The sequence below is a fragment of the Nestor notabilis genome, unplaced genomic scaffold (assembly GCF_000696875.1).
Source record: "Nestor notabilis isolate BGI_N333 unplaced genomic scaffold, ASM69687v1 scaffold5302, whole genome shotgun sequence".
NCBI classification, from domain to species: domain Eukaryota; kingdom Metazoa; phylum Chordata; class Aves; order Psittaciformes; family Psittacidae; genus Nestor; species Nestor notabilis.
The window spans coordinates 140,816-159,594 of NW_009918626.1; the positions used below are offsets into that span (position 1 = coordinate 140,816).

Consider the following 18,779-nt stretch of genomic DNA (forward strand, 5'->3'; position numbering starts at 1 on the left):
CAAGCAAAGTACTTCTGCCAAAAGAGAAGGTTGCAAGATTGGGAACAATCTCAAGGTAGGCACAGTTACAGCACAAAGCAATAGCTACATCAGCTAAACAAACCTGAAGTGGACAGCAAATAAAAATTTACCCCATCCATTTCATAATTCTACTGCTGGGACAAAGGTTCTGAAAAGGTAATGTGTACAAGTACTGAGAATTAAGCCCTGCTGAGCGTAACTGCCTCTTCTAAAGATCAACCAGCAGTCAACATTTTATCAGCACTCCACAAACAAGTTAAGGTTTGGCTGAAACTGAAGGTCTCTCTCCCTTTAGCATATTCTCAGATAATAGAACAAATGTCAAATCAGTACAAGATGGCATATTTACAAAATTGTACCCTGTTTTGCATAACCTAATGATGCAGCAGTTCTTAAGGACTGAACATTTCAAATCTGCTAGAAAAAGATTGCCAAATCTATGACTGTTTCAAACACTTGCCAAAAGCATATCAAATTCAGAGTGAACTGCAAAATAATCCTCTCACAAGTTGAACAGTCTCTTTGGTATGCTTTACATGGCTACTGCATCTGACCTCCGGAGCTCTGCCCTGATTTAGTCTCAAGTCTTTACATCAGGGACCTTTCCTCCCAGGCAGACAACCTCTGTTCCATTCAGCCTAGGATCCCAACGCAATTGTCATTCAGAGCTCCACTCATGCTTATTCCTTTCTTTCATAAAGCTCAAATTTTTAATAGTTCATAACCTGAAAAGGCACAATCACACCTAATTAGACTACTTAAAGGAGTGGGAGTCATCCCTCAGGCTTGTCTCTTGACAAAGAGCATTTAACATCTCAGATCTCTTCCTTGAATAAATGTGAAGCATTATGTCCCAGTAATAAAAAGGTAGGGTATACCCCTCTCACCATAACTAGTTTCTTCAGACTATATATTCACAGTCATTAATAATACTCTGCGCATTAGGAAGGCACCTATCAGCATGCATCTTCTGTGAGCAGGTCCGTAGACAGTCTCATTTCTTCTCAATTAGGGCACACACACTACAGAGTTTATGCAACCTTTTACTTTTCAAGACAGTTTACACAGTAGGATTGATGCAGTGCACAGACCTGACAGTACAAAGTTAACAGTTCAAAAATCCTGTAACAGCTTCAGCTAGGAGAGCTTTCACTACATGTTTTTGCATTCACTTGCTAAAAAACATTCAGTTCAGAAAACAGCTCTCAACAGAAACAGGGGGCCAGGAGGCTGGCTGTTGGGACTGGGACATTGAACAAAGGGGCTGTAAGCCAGGAACATGCTGGGCTGAAGGCAGTAAGGTCCTCAGCATCCACTAAATCCCATAACCCTTCCGCTGATGCTACATAAAAAGCAACAAACTCATTTCTTGAGCTACTCCATCCCTCCAGGTTCACATGGAAAAGTAAATTCCAAGTAATACGTTATTTGGGGCTTTTAACAACTAATGAGGACTTCAGTTGCATTTTCCTATCTCTAGAAGCAGCAGTGAAGTGTGACAATCTGATCTGTGCAATTACCCCTCCTCCATCCAGCCACCGTTCTCCCCAATTAGTCCTCTGAGTAACACATTTGAAACCTTTAGCTCTTTGGTACTGGCAGTTTCAACGTGGCCATTGCCAGCAATGGATACTATGCCAAGAAAATCCGACTCCTGGCTTGAAAGGATTAAACAGTCCTCTGTTGCCATCTGTGCCGTGAAGCTGGTGAATGACTTTGTGCACCCAGAGCGTTAACGTTCGTTCTGCACGACGACAGTAACTTCTATTTACACTGCTACCTCGCAGACCTCCTACTGTTCCTACTGCCTTAAAGAAACAAATTTGGAAAAAGGCAGGCAGGTGGCTGTGGGCTGCTGGTCAGTCCCTGGGGAGCCCAAATAGCTCGCTGGTTAGAGACAGACCCAGTCCCAAGTCTTCCAGCAGTCACTAACATTGTCCTCAATTTTGAGTGGAACATCTGACATAGCAGTTGACAAAACTAGATGGCTGTAGTGATATGTCAAAACAGACGTTTCAGTCCGTATATGTATGTATTTGTATGTTTTACCATATAAATGCAACAACCGCAACAACTGCAGAAAACGCAACAACCCTCACTCTTCTGCCCCCCCCCCATTATTTTTTCTAAGCATCAAAACACAGTAAGTGCTAAACTGTCTTCTACGCCTGCTTACCAACCTAAACACTGAGAATGCCTCACCTCTTTGCCTCTTATCACCTGTCTTTGGTTCCAGCATCACTCTGGCTGAACACCTCTGTAAAACATCCCAATGACCAGGGCACAAAGAACCCCCTAGATCCCTCGCACTTCAATAGCCACTGTATTTCCACCTACATCTGAAATTTAACAAAACCTTACAGAAAGCTTGTGCTGCTCTGCCCTACACCCAGCTACTACCCAGCTACTTCAAAAAACCCTTGAGGCAACAAAAAGCAGCTGGCACAAGGAACAGTAAGTCAAACAATTCATCATGTCATAACGAGGATAAGCAATCCACAGGTATTTTTCTCCCATTAGAACACCTGGAAATTCCCTCATTTCTGGGCAAACATTAGAGCAAACCTTGGACACCCTGTGTTCATGGAGATGGGGCTAAAACTCCAGTTCCAACACTGCTGGCTCTCAGTTGGTCTGCAATTTGCTTGATATGATCACAGTACAGACTTGCCTGTCAAATTTTCCTTGTATTTAGGAGATTTTGCTTTCCCTGAAAGAAGCTTGCAGATTCCCAAAGCAAGAAAGTTCACACAATACCCATTTTTCAAAAGTTACATTTCAGAAAGAACCAGAGTACATTTGTTTTGGTGGAAATGTTGTTTAAGATAAAGCATAGTTTGCCCACGAGCATATTAAATTTTAAAACAAATTTGTTTCTTGGTGATTAAAATAAAACAGTTTTTACAGCTTGTTTTACAGTCTGCAAAGTAGCCAAATGGAGCTGAATGTAAAAGAAACCAAAAAAACCTAACACACTAAACAAACAACAGAAAACCCACACCATACAGCAAGGAGTAACTACCTCATGCAAATCCGAACGCTGAGACTACAGCCTCTAAAAGTACAATGCAGCAGTTAGAGCTGGAAAGAAGAAACTTATTTGTTCCCATGGGGAAGAAACTAGACAGTATAAGGAAAACCAGAATGGTTTAGAATACAAACACCACACTTCAAGAAAACAAAATAAAGTGATTTATTTCTTACATTATAGTTGTTCAGGTTATCACTTGCTATAGGAAGGCCCATGTATCGCTCCGTGTATATTGAATCTGTAATTAAAAAAAAAACCACAAAACCCAAACCAAAATCTGCTATTTGATTTTCAGTCAGTCTGTCTACCAGTCTACCCACTGATACAAACAGTAAGAATGCATACAAAAAAAGAGGAAAGAAAAAAAACAGGTTTTCCACAATGAGGCGTGTAGGTAACCATCATTATTCAGAATATTTAATCTTCTTGTTGCCATGGACACCTGAATGCTGAATATTAATAAAGTACTTTGTGTCGGTGTTACCTTATTGTTATTCTTTCAGTAATCCTAACAAAATTACTGAAAATCTTTCAGTAAATGACTAGCATTGGACAAAACATACATTTTATCTAAATATTTCTACTAAAAATCTATAAAATGAAAATGTAGCAGTTGGTTAGGACGCAGCTCAGCTCTATGTTATATACAGTAAAAATTAAGTATCTCTAATTTTCCAGATTTTTCAGCATGGTATCATATTCCTTTTTTTCAGATTTGCTGCTTTATTTTAGCCATACAAATCAATGCTCTGTTGTCATATGCTAATGTCCACTTGACTGTTCATCAGTGTTGTTGCACTGCTTTTTTTTTTTTTTTTGATGCTGAACATGCATGCCTCCATAACCCTTTCCTTTATCTCATCAACTAAAAGTGGAATTTTGGAGATCCCGATCTTCATTAAAAGAAAAAAAAAAAAAAATTCCTGCCATGCTGTAATATTGATGTCCAAAACATTATGAAATCTCCCCTACGTCCTCAATGGACTACTGCTAATATCTGGCAGTATGATCTGATCTGTTGAATTAGCCAGAGCACATCATATGCTATTATACAGAGACTATGCTAACTGCAGAGTGATAAATTATGCCTTGTTTAGCAGAGGTTTGCCAGGAAAAGCTTTTCCTTGAACATTTTTGGACAAATCAAAACCAGAAAAGATGTGAAAATGTGGTCATATTGTGACAGCACGTATTATATTTTTAACTGTATATATGTCTTTTAATCTGGGAGGAGAGTCCCTATAACTGTATTTACTGCTTCATGCAACTACAGCCTTATACGCTATAAGCTTAAAGTGCATACAGACTTGTCCACTTTTTCAGCTTTTCCTCAAATCAAGCTATTCTTAAGATTAATCTTATAAAATCTAAATTTTACACTCTAAAAGGAAAAAACCCAAAGGCAATTCAAAACCTATTCTGTTACTTTGAGAGAGTAAATTATAATGCAAGTTTGATGTAAAGCCTCACAGTTCATTCTTCTAAGTGAAGTAGCAATTTGAAGAAGGTAAGTCTAACAGCCATTGATTTCTGACACACAATACTGGTCTCAGAACATGTGGCAGCTTCAGAAAGCAGACATAGACACATTACAGTAATACTACAAATTACAATAATTTAGCCTTCATTAGGGGTTAAAGAGATTACCTAAAACTGTGGATCTGACTTTTAAAAATGGAAAATAAGATTTAGGGAATTGGTTTAATTCCGAAATGCAGTACCCATGAGTTCATAAAAACAGACCAAGTGGCATTTACATGGCATCTAGTAGATAATCAAAGTTCTGCACTATGAATCAACACTTTGCAGCATGTGCACTGCAAGACATATGGGAATCCTTGTAACAAGGAAGCCATCACATACCATAATACTGCCAACTTGACACGGGGGCAACCGCTACTCCACACTTGAACACGCCGCTTCCAGAGCCAAGCACCATGGAGGTCACATATCCCCCATAAGACTGAGAAGAAAACATTGCTGTTATTTTAGTCGGAAAGAAAAGGATGGGGCCCATCTGCTAAACAGTTCATCAGACATTTATAGGCTCAGTGTTTTTCATATTAATGAACTCCATTCTGAATTTGGGTCAGATCTCACCCAACCTGCTCAGTTGGGGAAAAAGGCATCAAACAGCGCATGGCAGCTGTGGCGCTGATGAATGAGAACTTGCTGGGGAAAAAGGGTGCAAACGCTGCTGAACTGTGACTCAGCTAAGGATGACAGTGTTTGGTAGCACCGTAGGCAGCAGCGAAAAACAGGAAACAAGACACTGCTGAACCGCTGTGTCCTTCTCCGTGCTGGGGGGGTGGGGGGAAGCAGAGCTCGGGCCCACAACATGCCTGATGAGTAGTTGCACTAGGGCAACTGAAAATTTACAACTCCCTCAGAGCAGGCCTACAGCAGCTCACTTGCTAACTCTCCTCCAAAGCGTTGAGAGCAAGACTGTGACTGGGGAGCGAAGGATCTTCTGCAGAGTCTGTGGGAGGATCTGTGCAGCAACACACTCCTTGCTATGCACAGAAAACTCACTCTCAGGCTAGCTCGATACACAGATGAGTAAATATCTGACACACTTGAGCATCCAGGCAGCAAGATACCTAAACAATGTCACTGACCGCCCAAATAACTGCCCTCACTATAGTTTAAAGGGGTTATTTAGGAAAATGCGCCCACCCACATCAAGAGCAGCAATTTTTGGATCTCACTCCTGTCTTGAAACCAGATGACAGGCAAACGGAACTGTTCAAAGCCCTTAAATGTTCGCTCCAATTTCAACACTTAAGTCCTCCCAATGAGATCAGCAAAGTAATGCACCTACATAGTAATTAAACCCATATATACATGTTGCCTAACCTAGCCACAGTAAAGATATTATTGCTGAACCTATGACAAACAAAATGAATGTACATTAATGTAATTAATGTAGTGAGAGTCTGACAATCTGAAAACTCAAGAAAGAAAATCTGTTTGCCAACAGGTTCAGTATCCAGGATGCATAACTCCAACATAGCTCCAAAGAGGATTACTCTTCTGCTATTCATCCCAAGGCTCATAAGGAATAAGATGGGAATGCGCTTAGTCATCCATTTCTGCAGAAAGAATTTCCCTCCCGCTGAAGTTAATACTACTACACTTGACTTCCTACAGCACAGACATGTTGACCCCCCCAAGAAAAGCTAGTAAAGGTATCATCATCATCCTGCCCTCAAGTAATTTATTCACTGGTGTTTGTCACCAGCAGTGACCAAATTCCAGCTAGCAATCCAGTGCAAGATCCTGCATGCAATCCCGCATTTACTTAAACATAGCATGCTTAAACAAACATGCAAGAACACTCCCCATGACCAGAAAAGCCATTGAAACAGCAACCTGGGACAGAGAAATGTTCAGAGTTTGAATCAAATAGGTATCACTAACACCACATATGCACTTAGCCTTGCAGCTGAGGAGGTATGTACATCCTATTAAACACTCCCCTCTACTGTGACAAGTTTTAAAGGCACATCAAGTCAGAGAAATCTGGCCTCTGCTTGGATGTAGTGCCGAAATAAAATATAGCCAAGCACAACAACATAGCAGATTTGGATATTTTCAGGCTGCTAGTAAAAACATGACAACCATGCCATGCAGCTGCTTCACATGTAATTTGACATCTTATTTAAAAGAAATTAGAATCATCCAACTAATACAGAGTGACACTAATGAATATATACTTGGATATTTTTTAAAAAAATACTGGTTCATCTTGCACACAGGAACTTGGCAATATCCCTTTAAACTGTTTTTAATCCCTCTAGTAGTCCTAATTTCTGTTTCAAAAACTCCTTAATGCTTGCAAAGCGACAATGTATACAGGCATTGTACTTCATCAGTTCAGTTATTGGACTGTGCCACAAACCCAGAGACGTCTCACACTTAAGTACTCCAGCACCTCACACATACACCACCACAATAGCTGTTACAATTAAATAATATGCCCACCAAACTTATTTGAGTACTTACCCAACCCCAAATAGCTATTCTGTCCTTATCAACAAAGCTCATTTCAGAAAATTTTCTAAAAGCAAACAGAATAATTAAATGCTTAACAGATTGCAGGTATCTGCCATTATATAGATGTGCCTGTTTTCCATCATGTCTGCCCCTTTCTATCGTAGAAATAATAATTTTCCACTTCATCAGAGTGACTGCATATGAAAACACAAAATACTTAGGCATGTGTGTCTTCAAAAAACACCACGCATGTGAAAATAAACTCCTGGACACTATGTAGAAGCCCTTGAACCACACTCACTGAAATTTGCATTGTATTAGGTCAGGTTTCACCCCCTACCTTGCTTACTCTTTTTTAAAAAGAGGAGCAACACCCATATTGCAGCAGTAAGGGACAGGCCAACACCTGTAGATCCAGCCAGGATTTAAAATAAAAAAAGATTCTGAAATGCCATTTGTTTAAACTCCTTAATATTTTATAATCCCCAAAAGCAAATCCTGTAAGATTACTTCTTTGCGATTCTGATTCATACTGGCATCGTTCAGTTTAGTGAGGTTCAACAAGCATAAACCAAGTGATGAACATGAACTACGAGGTAAAGGCTGAATAGCTCATACAAGTAACTCCTTCACAACAGAAACCTGTAAAAACCTTGGAAGTAAACCTTCCAGCTCCTAGTTCCTTGGTAACATGCCCTTTTACTGCGACAGCTATCTTCTCTATAAAACCTAGATATAACTCTTCTCTTTTTAAGCATAAAACAATGATTTGCCCACAAATGACACACTTCAAGCGTAAAAAAAATAATGCAGGATTTAGTTATATCTTTGACAGTAATTTCAAGATGACCACTCAAAACCTTCACCTTCCCCCCCCGCCGGCCCCAATAAGCACAGAAAAGAAGGAGCAGATGTTGACCATTTCACTGTAGCTCACCTGGCTGCCGCTATCTGATCTTCCACTTCATATGTTCCCAGCCTTCGGTTTATTGCATGCATAATTTCATCTCCTTGGTATCCACTTCCTCTGCCATCAAAGCTGGCCACAATGATCTGCTCAGTGCTTGCAAGGTAAGTAGCCCAGCTGATTTGGAAGACATAATCCACTCTCTGACTACAGGGTCCTGCATACCTGGGTAAAAAGTGCCACAGAATTCAGGCATTAACTCTCCACATATTCTCATATTGAGCATTTGAAATACAAATATTGCTAACAATTTTCAGCCAGTAAAGAAGAGTAAACTTTTAAATTAAACTGAGCAAACAAGAAAAGCATCACTCACTGACTCCAAACTGCTGCTTTGTCTGGACTCTAAAAGCAATAAGCTTTTTTAAAATGTCAACTGTTAATCAAGAAAGCAGACTGGATTTTATTTGTATTATTGCTTTCTGCTCCAATCAGAAACATTCATTATTTTGACTTTAAGCACGTTGTCAGTAATCAAAATCGAATTCTTTTTTGTGTTGGCGTATCTAGTCACCTGAGCTTCAAAGCAATGCTCTTCAACTATTTCTGTTCCAGGTACCCATCATTTATTTGGTTAAAGTCTGAAATCAACAAATAGCCTTAATTTGTGAAAATGAAAGCCCTTTTCCTGCATTTTTAGTGCCTCATCACTGTTCCCTACAGTCTAAACTATTTCGTATGCAGGCTGAGAAAAAGGAAGCAAAAAAGCATTTTTTCCCAGTATTAAAAGCAAAGAAAAAACTGGGAATTCTCTGTATCAAGCTTTGTATTTATACACTATGCATCCTGATACTTCTGAAGTAATTTCTGACTCATTTCTGATCACCATGAAGCTGAGGTGATCCTGACAAAGGCCCAGGTAAGTCAATAAAAAGAGAATGAAAAACAAAGTAATTCCTAAGGAGCGAGGAGCACTGAGTCCTCATTAAAATGTTCAACGGGTGTATCAAAATATTACAGTGCTACCAAATCACACTATATAAAGATGTATCTAACAATTAACAGGAGTGTTTTTGTGGATTCAGCCTTACATTAAAAACAAACAAACAAAAAAGGAACATATTAACATTTCTATTTTAATGCATAGCTAAATTTCAGTAATTTCCAGTTAGAAGAAAACATACATGAACAGAAGTGCTAAGGAAGAACGGACCAAGCAGCACGTGCTAATGGTCTTGAATTTATCAAAAAACCCAACAAATGCAACCCTGACCACAGGATGCAATTTGCCAACACCAGTTGGCAGTAAAATATCATAGAGAAAATGCAATGTCACACTCATTACTTCAGCTTTAGCATACACAGATTATTCAGGGTTTCATTCTGGCACATAATTTCTTTGAGTATTATTCCTAAGGAACTCTAAGAGTAGAGGAGAAGGTAAGTTCATGCTAACATCCTGGCTTTTAAGTCAGACACAGAATGCATCTGCCTCTCTGCCACCAGCAAAACAGGTGCTTGTTAAGCATTACATCATCTTATGGTACAGGAATCTATCACAAATTGGGATACACTTCATTTTTTCATTCCCTTCATTTTTTTCATTCCCTCTTAAAACTACTTCAAGAAGTAATTAGAAAACATGCCAGTTTTGTGTTTCCTGATCTTATTAAGAGCATTTGAAGTAGATGAAAGTGATTATTAACACAACATTGCCATGTAACTTGAAGACTTACACTTCAAGGAGCAGAGGGTACTTCTTTGATGAATCGAAATGGGGAGGCAATATCATTTGATACCACAGGTCTGAAAGGGAAAAAAGTTTGACTTAGGTCAGTTCTCCAGCAAAATAATTTGGCATGCGTTGCAATTCATACAAGAGCACATTTGAGTCACTCCCTGAAAAGTAGTTTCATGTGAACTGTCCTAACATCTACAGGTAATCTAAGGATTTATTTATTTTTTTTAATGTTCTACAGCTAGGCTGTCGGAAAGTCCGGGACTGGAATGCCTACAATAATGTATGGGACTCACCATGCTGTCTCGCAATATTATTCTACATTATAAGCTTACATGTAAAACTTCCTAAGTCTCTACAGTGGTACATCTGACACTAGATCAGAAATGTTTCTCTACTCCAATTCCTCTACCAGCACACTAAGAAGAAATTTTAAATATTTTGAACCTGCCAGATAGGCTTTGCATGACAGTTTGTAAAGCATCCCAGAAACATATCCAAATAGCTATTATTTCTTAAGAAACATTGATTCCAGTTCCATCCATGTTACTCTTGCAGCCCAAGCTGGCTGAGAGCTAGCTGAAGATTTTAAATGCAAAACTTACATTAAATCACCAAAAAATTAACAATCTAAATTGAACACATGAAAATACCAATTTTACTTCTGTGTACTCTCTAGTCACAGGAGCAGGTTTCTTCTTTGATAACATAGATGGATTAATGAGCAGAACCTGAAGCAGGACTACATGAATGGACTTATTTCTCCTATTTGTGACATAAAAAAAAAAAAAAAAAAAGAAAAAAAAAGAAAAAATATTCCCCTTACCCAAAAGCTTTTACCTTGAAGAGATGAAGTAGCAAGAACAAAGAGGAATAAAAAAAAAAAAAAAAGAAAAAGAAAGAATATACAACTAATAGCAGTTGGATAAACCTCCTTCTTGCCTGGAAGATTTCATCTTTAGCCCTAGTAAAAATGTGACAGAAAGAAAAGACAGAAAACACAAAGATAAAGAGAGTTATTATATAAATAAGGTAACAGTGGAAGGAGGGAGGCATTGAAAAGAACAGTTAACAATGACTGACAGAACTAAATATAGTTTGTAAAATATAATTCCATTAACATTCATTCATTTTAGCAAGAGGAAGTTTGTCACAAAGAGAAAAGCTAGTAGTAAAGGCTGGAGCAAGAACAGTTTAGACAGGTATCAGGCCTCCCACTGCCTATCTATCACAGCTGGTTCCTCAGCCTAGGTGCACACCAAGAAAGATGCTGTACCCAGATGTGCAAATTCTGAGGAACGCCATTAGCAAAGCATTAGCAGTTCATTTTCTAGCATTTTGTTCTAGTCTATATTCAAAGGTTTATGTAGTCTTGGAGCCTGAACTTGCTTTTAGGAACATGACTATTCAATCCAAATACTCCCCTACACAAAGTCAAAGGTGATCTAGTTGAAATGTAGCCTAAATGATTTTGTAAGCTTTTCCATTTAGTTTCTGTATCCATTTTTTGATAGTAACTGAACTTCTCCACTTCCCAACCTGCTAACACAAACCAAAGGGACTTGTACCTGTAAATTAAGACCTATTTGAATTTACAATTTAATTTAAATTCAACAATGCTTATGAGCTTTGTGCCCCGCCCACATTCCTGTAATTTATTTAATGTGATGCTAGGGACTTCTGTTTTTCAGGTAAGTATCAAGGAAAAAAAGGAGTTAAACTGCTTCTTCATGAAAACATCAAGATACCACAGGAGAACAAAAAGCATATTTTCGATAAGAATATTTTGGGATTTCTGGAAAGATAAACTACAACCAATCCAGAATTTTTGGAAATATAAAAAAACCCACAAAACAACAAAACAAAAAACCTCAGCAACAACAACAAAAAAACCAAACTTATCTTGCTTTTAAGTTCTGAATAACTGCAGTAATCCCCACTACACCCATCTCTTCTGTTATGCTTTTCAGCAGTAGACCTTGAAGCACTTGGTGAAAGGGGGAAAGAAAGGCACATGTTTTTGAACTTACTGTATCCACCTACAAGAATGGAGCCAAATTTTTTTGAAGGCATCTGAATATCTTCCAATGAATTTTCCAGTTCAGTGTTGTTTTCCAAGTATCTGAGGACTAAATAACAGAGTTAGTAAGAGTCAAAGATTAAATACATTATTTTCAAATGCATTGCTCTTTAATTGTGAACCACTTTAAAAATTCAACCTGAGATGACGGCAGCCTACACTGCAGTCTTAGTTTACTGCAGTTTTTGTTTTTCCTCTCAGATTCAATGTTTACAATATAGTTTTCCTTCAGTAATTTAGTAACCAGAAAGCTGGTTTCCCTGTTTTTCATCTAAGTGCAATTTCAGAAAAACTGAACAATTATCGAGTAAATAAGTCATACATTACTCACTGTTTTCTAGCACAATGTAAAATATTACTAAATAAACCATGAATAAGTTTACACCAAGCTATATAATTCCTTCTTCTGGATAACTGGAGTAATTATCTGAGATTAAATTTACCCTTTATAACTGACATTTTAATTACCATACTAAGCAATTTACAGTGCAATTTTCTGACTCAACACAAATTATATTTTAAGACAATCCCATACCTTGATCATTACTGCTTCTGTGCAGAGTAGATACAGGCAGGCCAGGACCTGTTAACAGAGCATGAAACCTTCATGTTTGCATGATGTCTCAAAACACAGCCCGCAAAGTAACTGGAAATCAGTGAATCATAAAAGCTCAGAACTTGTTTCCCTCCAGTCTGCACAAGCTGGATTTTTAGCTGGGCCCAAACTCAAGCCACAGGATCCTGAAAATGTTCAAAGTGTCTTGCAGGCAAACCACATAGTTGTGAAGAATTAAACTTTCACTCTTTAGCAAAGTCTACCCATTGGTTTTGGACCACCGTTTGGAAATCAGTATGCCTTGTCACGGAGACCACAGCAGTCTTCTTCAACCAACCATTGTTACAACTTGGCAGAACAATTCCCTCCCTGCTGTCTGTCTGTCCTTCTAATCCATAGGTCAAGGAAGATCTTGGCATCTTAAAAAACAACATACAATTCAATTTAAGGGAAATTTCAAAGAAGATTTTATTTTTCCCACCCTTTGATTAATCTTTCCCTTGTACTATCTAGCACAGGCACTTACAGGTCAGAGACAGACTACAGTCCCACTGCTTTACCTTATGATTACGTTCACTGGATTTTTAGGAATAGCACTGTCTATCTCAATTTTATTGCCACTCATAAAGCACTTCCCTACCCAGCCTGTTGCTTGCCTTGTTCCCTGAGCCTTCAAATTCCTTCTACAGACACGAGCTCCCCATGCAGCTCTCAAGGAAGCACAGAGAGGACAGGAGCGTTTTGCACCTATTTCAGGTCTACTGATAGATAGAACTATCAAATTTTATCCCTGTAATTTTTGACAAGGTGCTTTTGAGCCTAGGAGGGAGTATGTTTTTCTGCTGTCAATGCATTTATCCACTGATACCAACACATATCATTGTTCCACAGCGCGTATCAAGATCTTGACGAAGTGAACTTCCCCACCCAACTAATCAGTGAGTCATGTTTATGTCAGTTAATTCCAGATACACTCACCACGACAATCTAGTTGATAGTACTGCGCGTCTTTGCTGAAGGACACAGAATAATACTGGCATCTTTCTCGATTCAGATCACAGCTAACACATTTAGTAGAGTTTGGACTGCTTTCCAAGAGCACTCTGCAAAGTAGACGAGCTTCATTTCAGAGATGAAGTTGTGTCTTTTTTTTTTTTTTCCAGCTATGTTAAACTAAGGTATGATTTTAAAATAAAATGACCAAATGAAGTATGTTAAAATTCAGGAGTAAAGTTCTTACTGATTTAAACATTAGAGAAAACAGACTTTAATCTTTTGAGTTCAATTAATACTGGAATTATGATCATAGCAAAAAAAGCGGAAGAGGTTTTCTTTAGGGGTTTGTTGCTTAAGGATTGGTTGTTTCTTTTTACAATTGTCCTTATAGTATTTTATAAATTATATTATAAAATTATTGTAGTTATTTTTCCAGTTTATACTTCTACACTAATTTTCATTAAATATCCTATATAGGATCCCACATTAGATTGTGAACATCCTAATCTTTAAGAAAATAGCATTGCAAAATAGAAGATTCCTTTTCATTAACAAGTATTTTGCTCATACTGCAGAATAAAAGTCTTACTTATAAAGATTTCTTCCTCCTGGCATTCCACCATTTTCATTACTAATGTAGTATCTATAAAAGCAAAACATATTGGTTTTGATAAAATATTTACAGTACATTACAAAATTCAAAGGTTTCTCTTACACGTTTAGATCAGATTTTTAATGAGTTAAATGACACCTTCTCCCTGTTCTCCCTCCCTGCTTGCTTAGGCCCTTGTTACAAGCCCTCCTGATAGGAATCAATAGCTTAATTACAATACTTACAAAAAGTTACTGGTTACAGCTTCTATGCTGATTACTTCCCATTTTCCTGCAGTAATAGGTACTGGAGCCTGGAGAGAGGGGGAAAGGCAAGGTAGAAAGTAGAATGTGAACCTCCTCACTCACCAGGAGAAACACAGGTCAGCAGTGACTGTTCTACACCTTATTACCTACCTGTGAGCCATTTACGTAATGGATGTGCTTGTAACCTACTGTATTGCTGAAGACTTTGTAGTAGGTAGCATTGTCAGGTGCAAAGTGAGGGACAGATGGCTGAAACTTGAACACAAGAGAGATGCCTATTAAAGCAAACAAAACTCCAAAATGATAAATTTAGTTTTGATATTGCTAAACAGGAGTTTCAGTACTTAAAACAATGTATCACTGAACGTACTAGGAATTTTTTTTGCCTACTTAGTAGGTAGAACCTGTAGCCACTACGCTAAAAATAAACACACTTAAAATATTTTCTTGCTCCTTCAACAGCAGAATTTCCTGAGTATTAGTTCTGGTAATGATGGAAGTCCCCTCCTCCTACCTTCCTTGAATTTGAAATCCTACAGTTGTTCCTAGTTTCCTCCCATTTTAGGACACAATATGTGCATCTACAAAGTCACTGTTTTATTGTTACATGCAGTTGTAACCTACAGCAATGTCAACATTGCAAATATGTTTTCCTTGACTTTCCCATTTTAAAATGTGCTTGTGAACAAATTCTTTGAACTTTTTTTTTTTTTAGCTTGACAATGAAAAATATCCCCCCTTATTTAAAGAAAATAAGCTGCTTTCCAAGAGGAAATTCTGCTACTAAGTAGCAAAAAAAAGCAGGTGATTACAGAATGCCAAACTGGAATGATATTTTCATGAAACAACTATTCACTTATCAATTGGGAGTGACAGAAATGAATGGATTCCTTCTACTGACTGTCATTTGGATGTGCTCCATATGGTAAAGAGAAAAACAAGACGAATGAAATTGAGCCGAATGAAATACAAGTTACTTCTGTGATAAATGTCCAAAACAGCTAAATGTTAATTAGGAAACTGAGACAATGCAACTACCTCTGAGATAGCCTACCCATTTTTTAAAATGGAAGTCAAAACAGAAAGATGAAGTGACTTGCCTCTGGTCACTCAGTAAGCAATGACAGAACTTGAGTCTTCCTAACCCATGTGATCCAGATCATCTCTCCTTCATCACTAGCAATATTTTTGCAAAAAATAACCTGGCAAATATTTTTCTAGCTTCTCCCTTATCACAGCCTTGCTTTTTCAAAGTGTGACTTTCCTTCAACTCAACTGGCAAGCTCTAACTTAGCTCATGACCTGGAAGCCTTATGCAGTAACACAGGCTGTTCTGAGCATCGAGCATTCTTAGATTAAGCATAAATTCATCTCTACTTTGGAAAGTTAAAAAAAAAAAAATGGGGAAAAAGAAAAAGAAAGAGCGTAAGAGAAAACAAAAACCCCACTATATATAGAGAACTATATATTTTACACACCTATTTACTTAAGTTTGTATATACACTTACATGAATCATATACATGTGTGTATATACACACTCATATCGTATATATAAATATCCCTTATCAAATGTCATTTTATCATCCCTAGGTAAGAATAAAGGAAAGGAATAAATATACCTTTCCTATCCCCTCTTCAATCCTCTCTACTTTCCACTCCTTTCTGAAATCCAAGCATCATACAGTGAATTATCTTTTTCTCCCAACAGCTCCTAAGATGTGGGTTGTCTCTTTAAAAGAAACAAAAAAACCAACAACCTAGTTTAATGGCACAGACTTGCATTTTGCCCTCTCATTTTGCACAACTGTTTACAAAGTCTGCAGCTTGATCATCACATTGTCTAATTGTGAAGCCTTTGCTGCAGAGAAGCAAAATGTGTCAGCGTTAAGGCCTTCCTTTCCATATCAAATTTGACAGCAGGTGGGTTGATCTCTCATCTTCATACTGCGGATGATTTCATCCCTGCTGTTGCCTCCCTCTTTGCATTTCTTTAAACTTTCATTTTTGACTTCAAAAGTGAATTAGTGACTAAAGCATAATCAGTGTGTGGAAAATGCGGGAGTGGAAAGTGTACTCTGTGTTCTCATCAAAAACTCTGAAACTCATTTCTCCCTCCAAGTCTGAACTTTTGCATCTCTGCTTCACTTCCCCCAGATCTTCTGTGTAGTTCATTAGGTGCCTACTCTCTACCATGTACAAAAGGACTGAGAGGCAGCTTTGAAAGCATCATCCAGACAGTAGTGATTGGTTTAGCAGAAGTTTATGAAAATTTTAATCTGTCCAGTTATTTGCATCTTGCCCCCAATTCTGTTCAATGGGCATTTCAGGTGGGGGGAAAATAAATAAATAAAATGCCCCAAAGAGAACATAGAATGGTTTGTTGCAACCTGAAACGCTAAAAATTACTTTTGTCCCTCTATGCCCTTCCTCCAATACAATTCAAAAGGTTATAGGATACACTTCTTCATACATTTTATCCCCTAGATCATTCTAGAGGTGGCAGGAAGACTGGAGAGCCGCCAAACCAGCATAGCTGACAACTCCCCCAGAACAGAGGGAATTCTGAATTCTGCCTCCTTCACTCCCCTACCTACTGCTACCAAAATGGTAGCTCAGAATTAAAAAGGAGTCTGGAAGGAGCACTCTGCTTTCTGGCAAGCTGAACATGATGCATGGGTCATGGAGGACACAGTTACAGCTCCAGCCCATGCTGCAGTCAGCCCAGCCTGGGAGTTCAGAACCCCATACCCACAAAAGCTTAAAACCAGGAGCGGGGTGGCATAGCAGCTCCATTTGAGACCATTTTTTTCCTTTACATGTAAAATGCAACAAGTGAATGGATCAGACCTACATGCAAGAGGCACTGCAACTGGCAAGAGGCTCATGTGACATTTTCTTAGTTATCAGTGTTATTTAGCATTTTTAGAAATTGAACACGTACTCTGCCAATCCAGCCAGTTGTACTTTCTTCTGTACGTTGTTTTTCCTAAGAAAGAAAAAAAACAATCCCACAACAATTATGTTTATTTTATATCAGATTATGCTTCTACAAAGATAAACATACAGAGATACTCTGCTCCTTTCTAGTTTCATTTATCAAGCATTTTGACTCTCCCTCCTCCTTTTTCTTACCTGTGGACATAACCAATTTCCAGTAGCACTTTCAAAGTCACAGACTGTGAGGACTGAAAAATTCTGAATTCTTCTGAGCCACTGCAGACAGATCCGTTCATCTGTCACCCATGTTACGACACTCAAATAATGATCCCTGAAAACAGCAATAGCATTAGACTACTTAAAATCCTCTTTGTCATAGCATACTATGCAATAGCATTCAGCAATTTACTAAATGAGACTCATATGGCTATTTTCACTTCAATCTACTCTTCCACAAGAAACAATGATGCAAACCTAATTGAGCCATTTTCTTGTCAATTGTTTTTGACACTAGTAGATGTTTTGGTTGTTTTCATTCATACAAGAAAGAATTAGATGTTTTGTACATACCCACTTCCAGAAAGACTGCAATTAAATTCTAACAGCCAGATCACTATCGTCTAATGCACAAAATAGCTACACCAGACTGTTCATAAATCTTGTACTGTGTGCATCTAGAGGAAATTCTTCTGAATATTGAGTTGTATGGACCTTAGACTTTGGAATTTTATCTTTAGCTGTATGAAGTTGGTTGCTTGTAAGCACTTTCTGAGTGATACTTATCTGTTCAATTTAGTACTTATTTCCATGATTTAGAATGGAGGGAGAGATCATACCAAGAACAGCTATTACTATTTGAATATTTTACTTTCATCTTCAGAATACCAACTAGTTGACACGAAGTACTGGAGTATCTTAAAAAGAAAATTTATAATTTTAATGAATATTCCTATATATTAATTTAAAAAAGCCACCACAAAATTTGGTGGGTTTGTTTACCATTATGATCTATTAGATGTACTCATCTTTTCTTATTTTAGATCTCGCCTATCTCTTAGAAGACTTATGAACTAAAAATAAAACAAACCTCCCCTCCAAGGCAAGTATACATTTTTAACTGGAATTTGCACATTTAACTTAGTTCCAAGTTCATGTTCTCTTTTCCCCCCAAAGTTAGTTAACAAAAATGTGTGGGAAGTTTTGTGATGGAGTGAGTATATTCATGATCACTGGGGGGTGGGGAAGTGGAGAATAAAAGAAAGAGAAAATACTACAATTAGAGTGGATGGATTAAAAATATATGCCAACTGGTTGCTGACCACTTCCAGGTTTATTTCTAGGCTGCAATTGAGAAATCATGTTTCAAAAAGGTCTATTTTTCCATTTATATTTGACCGGGAAGATGGTAGGTCATTTAACTGTTACTGTCATTGCCTTCAAGCTGTGTATTTTAAACCAAAAATACTGTAAAAGCACTCTGCAGGAGATTGTTTGGTGGATTAAAAAAAAAACAACAAAACAAACAAAACCAAACCCAAAACTTGTGTTCCTCATGTACCTGTGATACCCGGTTCCCCTTTTTTTAAATGGGGAATTAGCCCCACGGTTTTTGTTCGTTCAAAGTAAGAGAATTCTGGAGACTATAAATCATCTATCAG

General features: G+C 37.9%; 1 protein-coding gene across 1 annotated transcript in view; it reads right to left on the reverse strand.

Annotated features, from left to right (window-relative positions):
• DPP4 (dipeptidyl-peptidase 4) overlaps positions 1–18,779 on the reverse strand; it is a gene marked incomplete at its 5' end in the record, with an annotated part of 31,765 nt that overhangs the window by 3,806 nt on the left and 9,180 nt on the right. Inside the window, 13 exons of the mRNA XM_010009799.1 lie at positions 3,226–3,290; positions 4,916–5,015; positions 7,058–7,112; positions 7,986–8,180; positions 9,692–9,761; positions 11,724–11,822; positions 12,309–12,356; positions 13,308–13,432; positions 13,915–13,968; positions 14,163–14,230; positions 14,322–14,438; positions 17,126–17,170; positions 17,317–17,452. Coding sequence (XP_010008101.1) covers positions 3,226–3,290; positions 4,916–5,015; positions 7,058–7,112; positions 7,986–8,180; positions 9,692–9,761; positions 11,724–11,822; positions 12,309–12,356; positions 13,308–13,432; positions 13,915–13,968; positions 14,163–14,230; positions 14,322–14,438; positions 17,126–17,170; positions 17,317–17,452 — 1,177 coding nt within the window. The remainder of the gene's footprint in view (positions 1–3,225; positions 3,291–4,915; positions 5,016–7,057; positions 7,113–7,985; positions 8,181–9,691; positions 9,762–11,723; positions 11,823–12,308; positions 12,357–13,307; positions 13,433–13,914; positions 13,969–14,162; positions 14,231–14,321; positions 14,439–17,125; positions 17,171–17,316; positions 17,453–18,779) is intronic.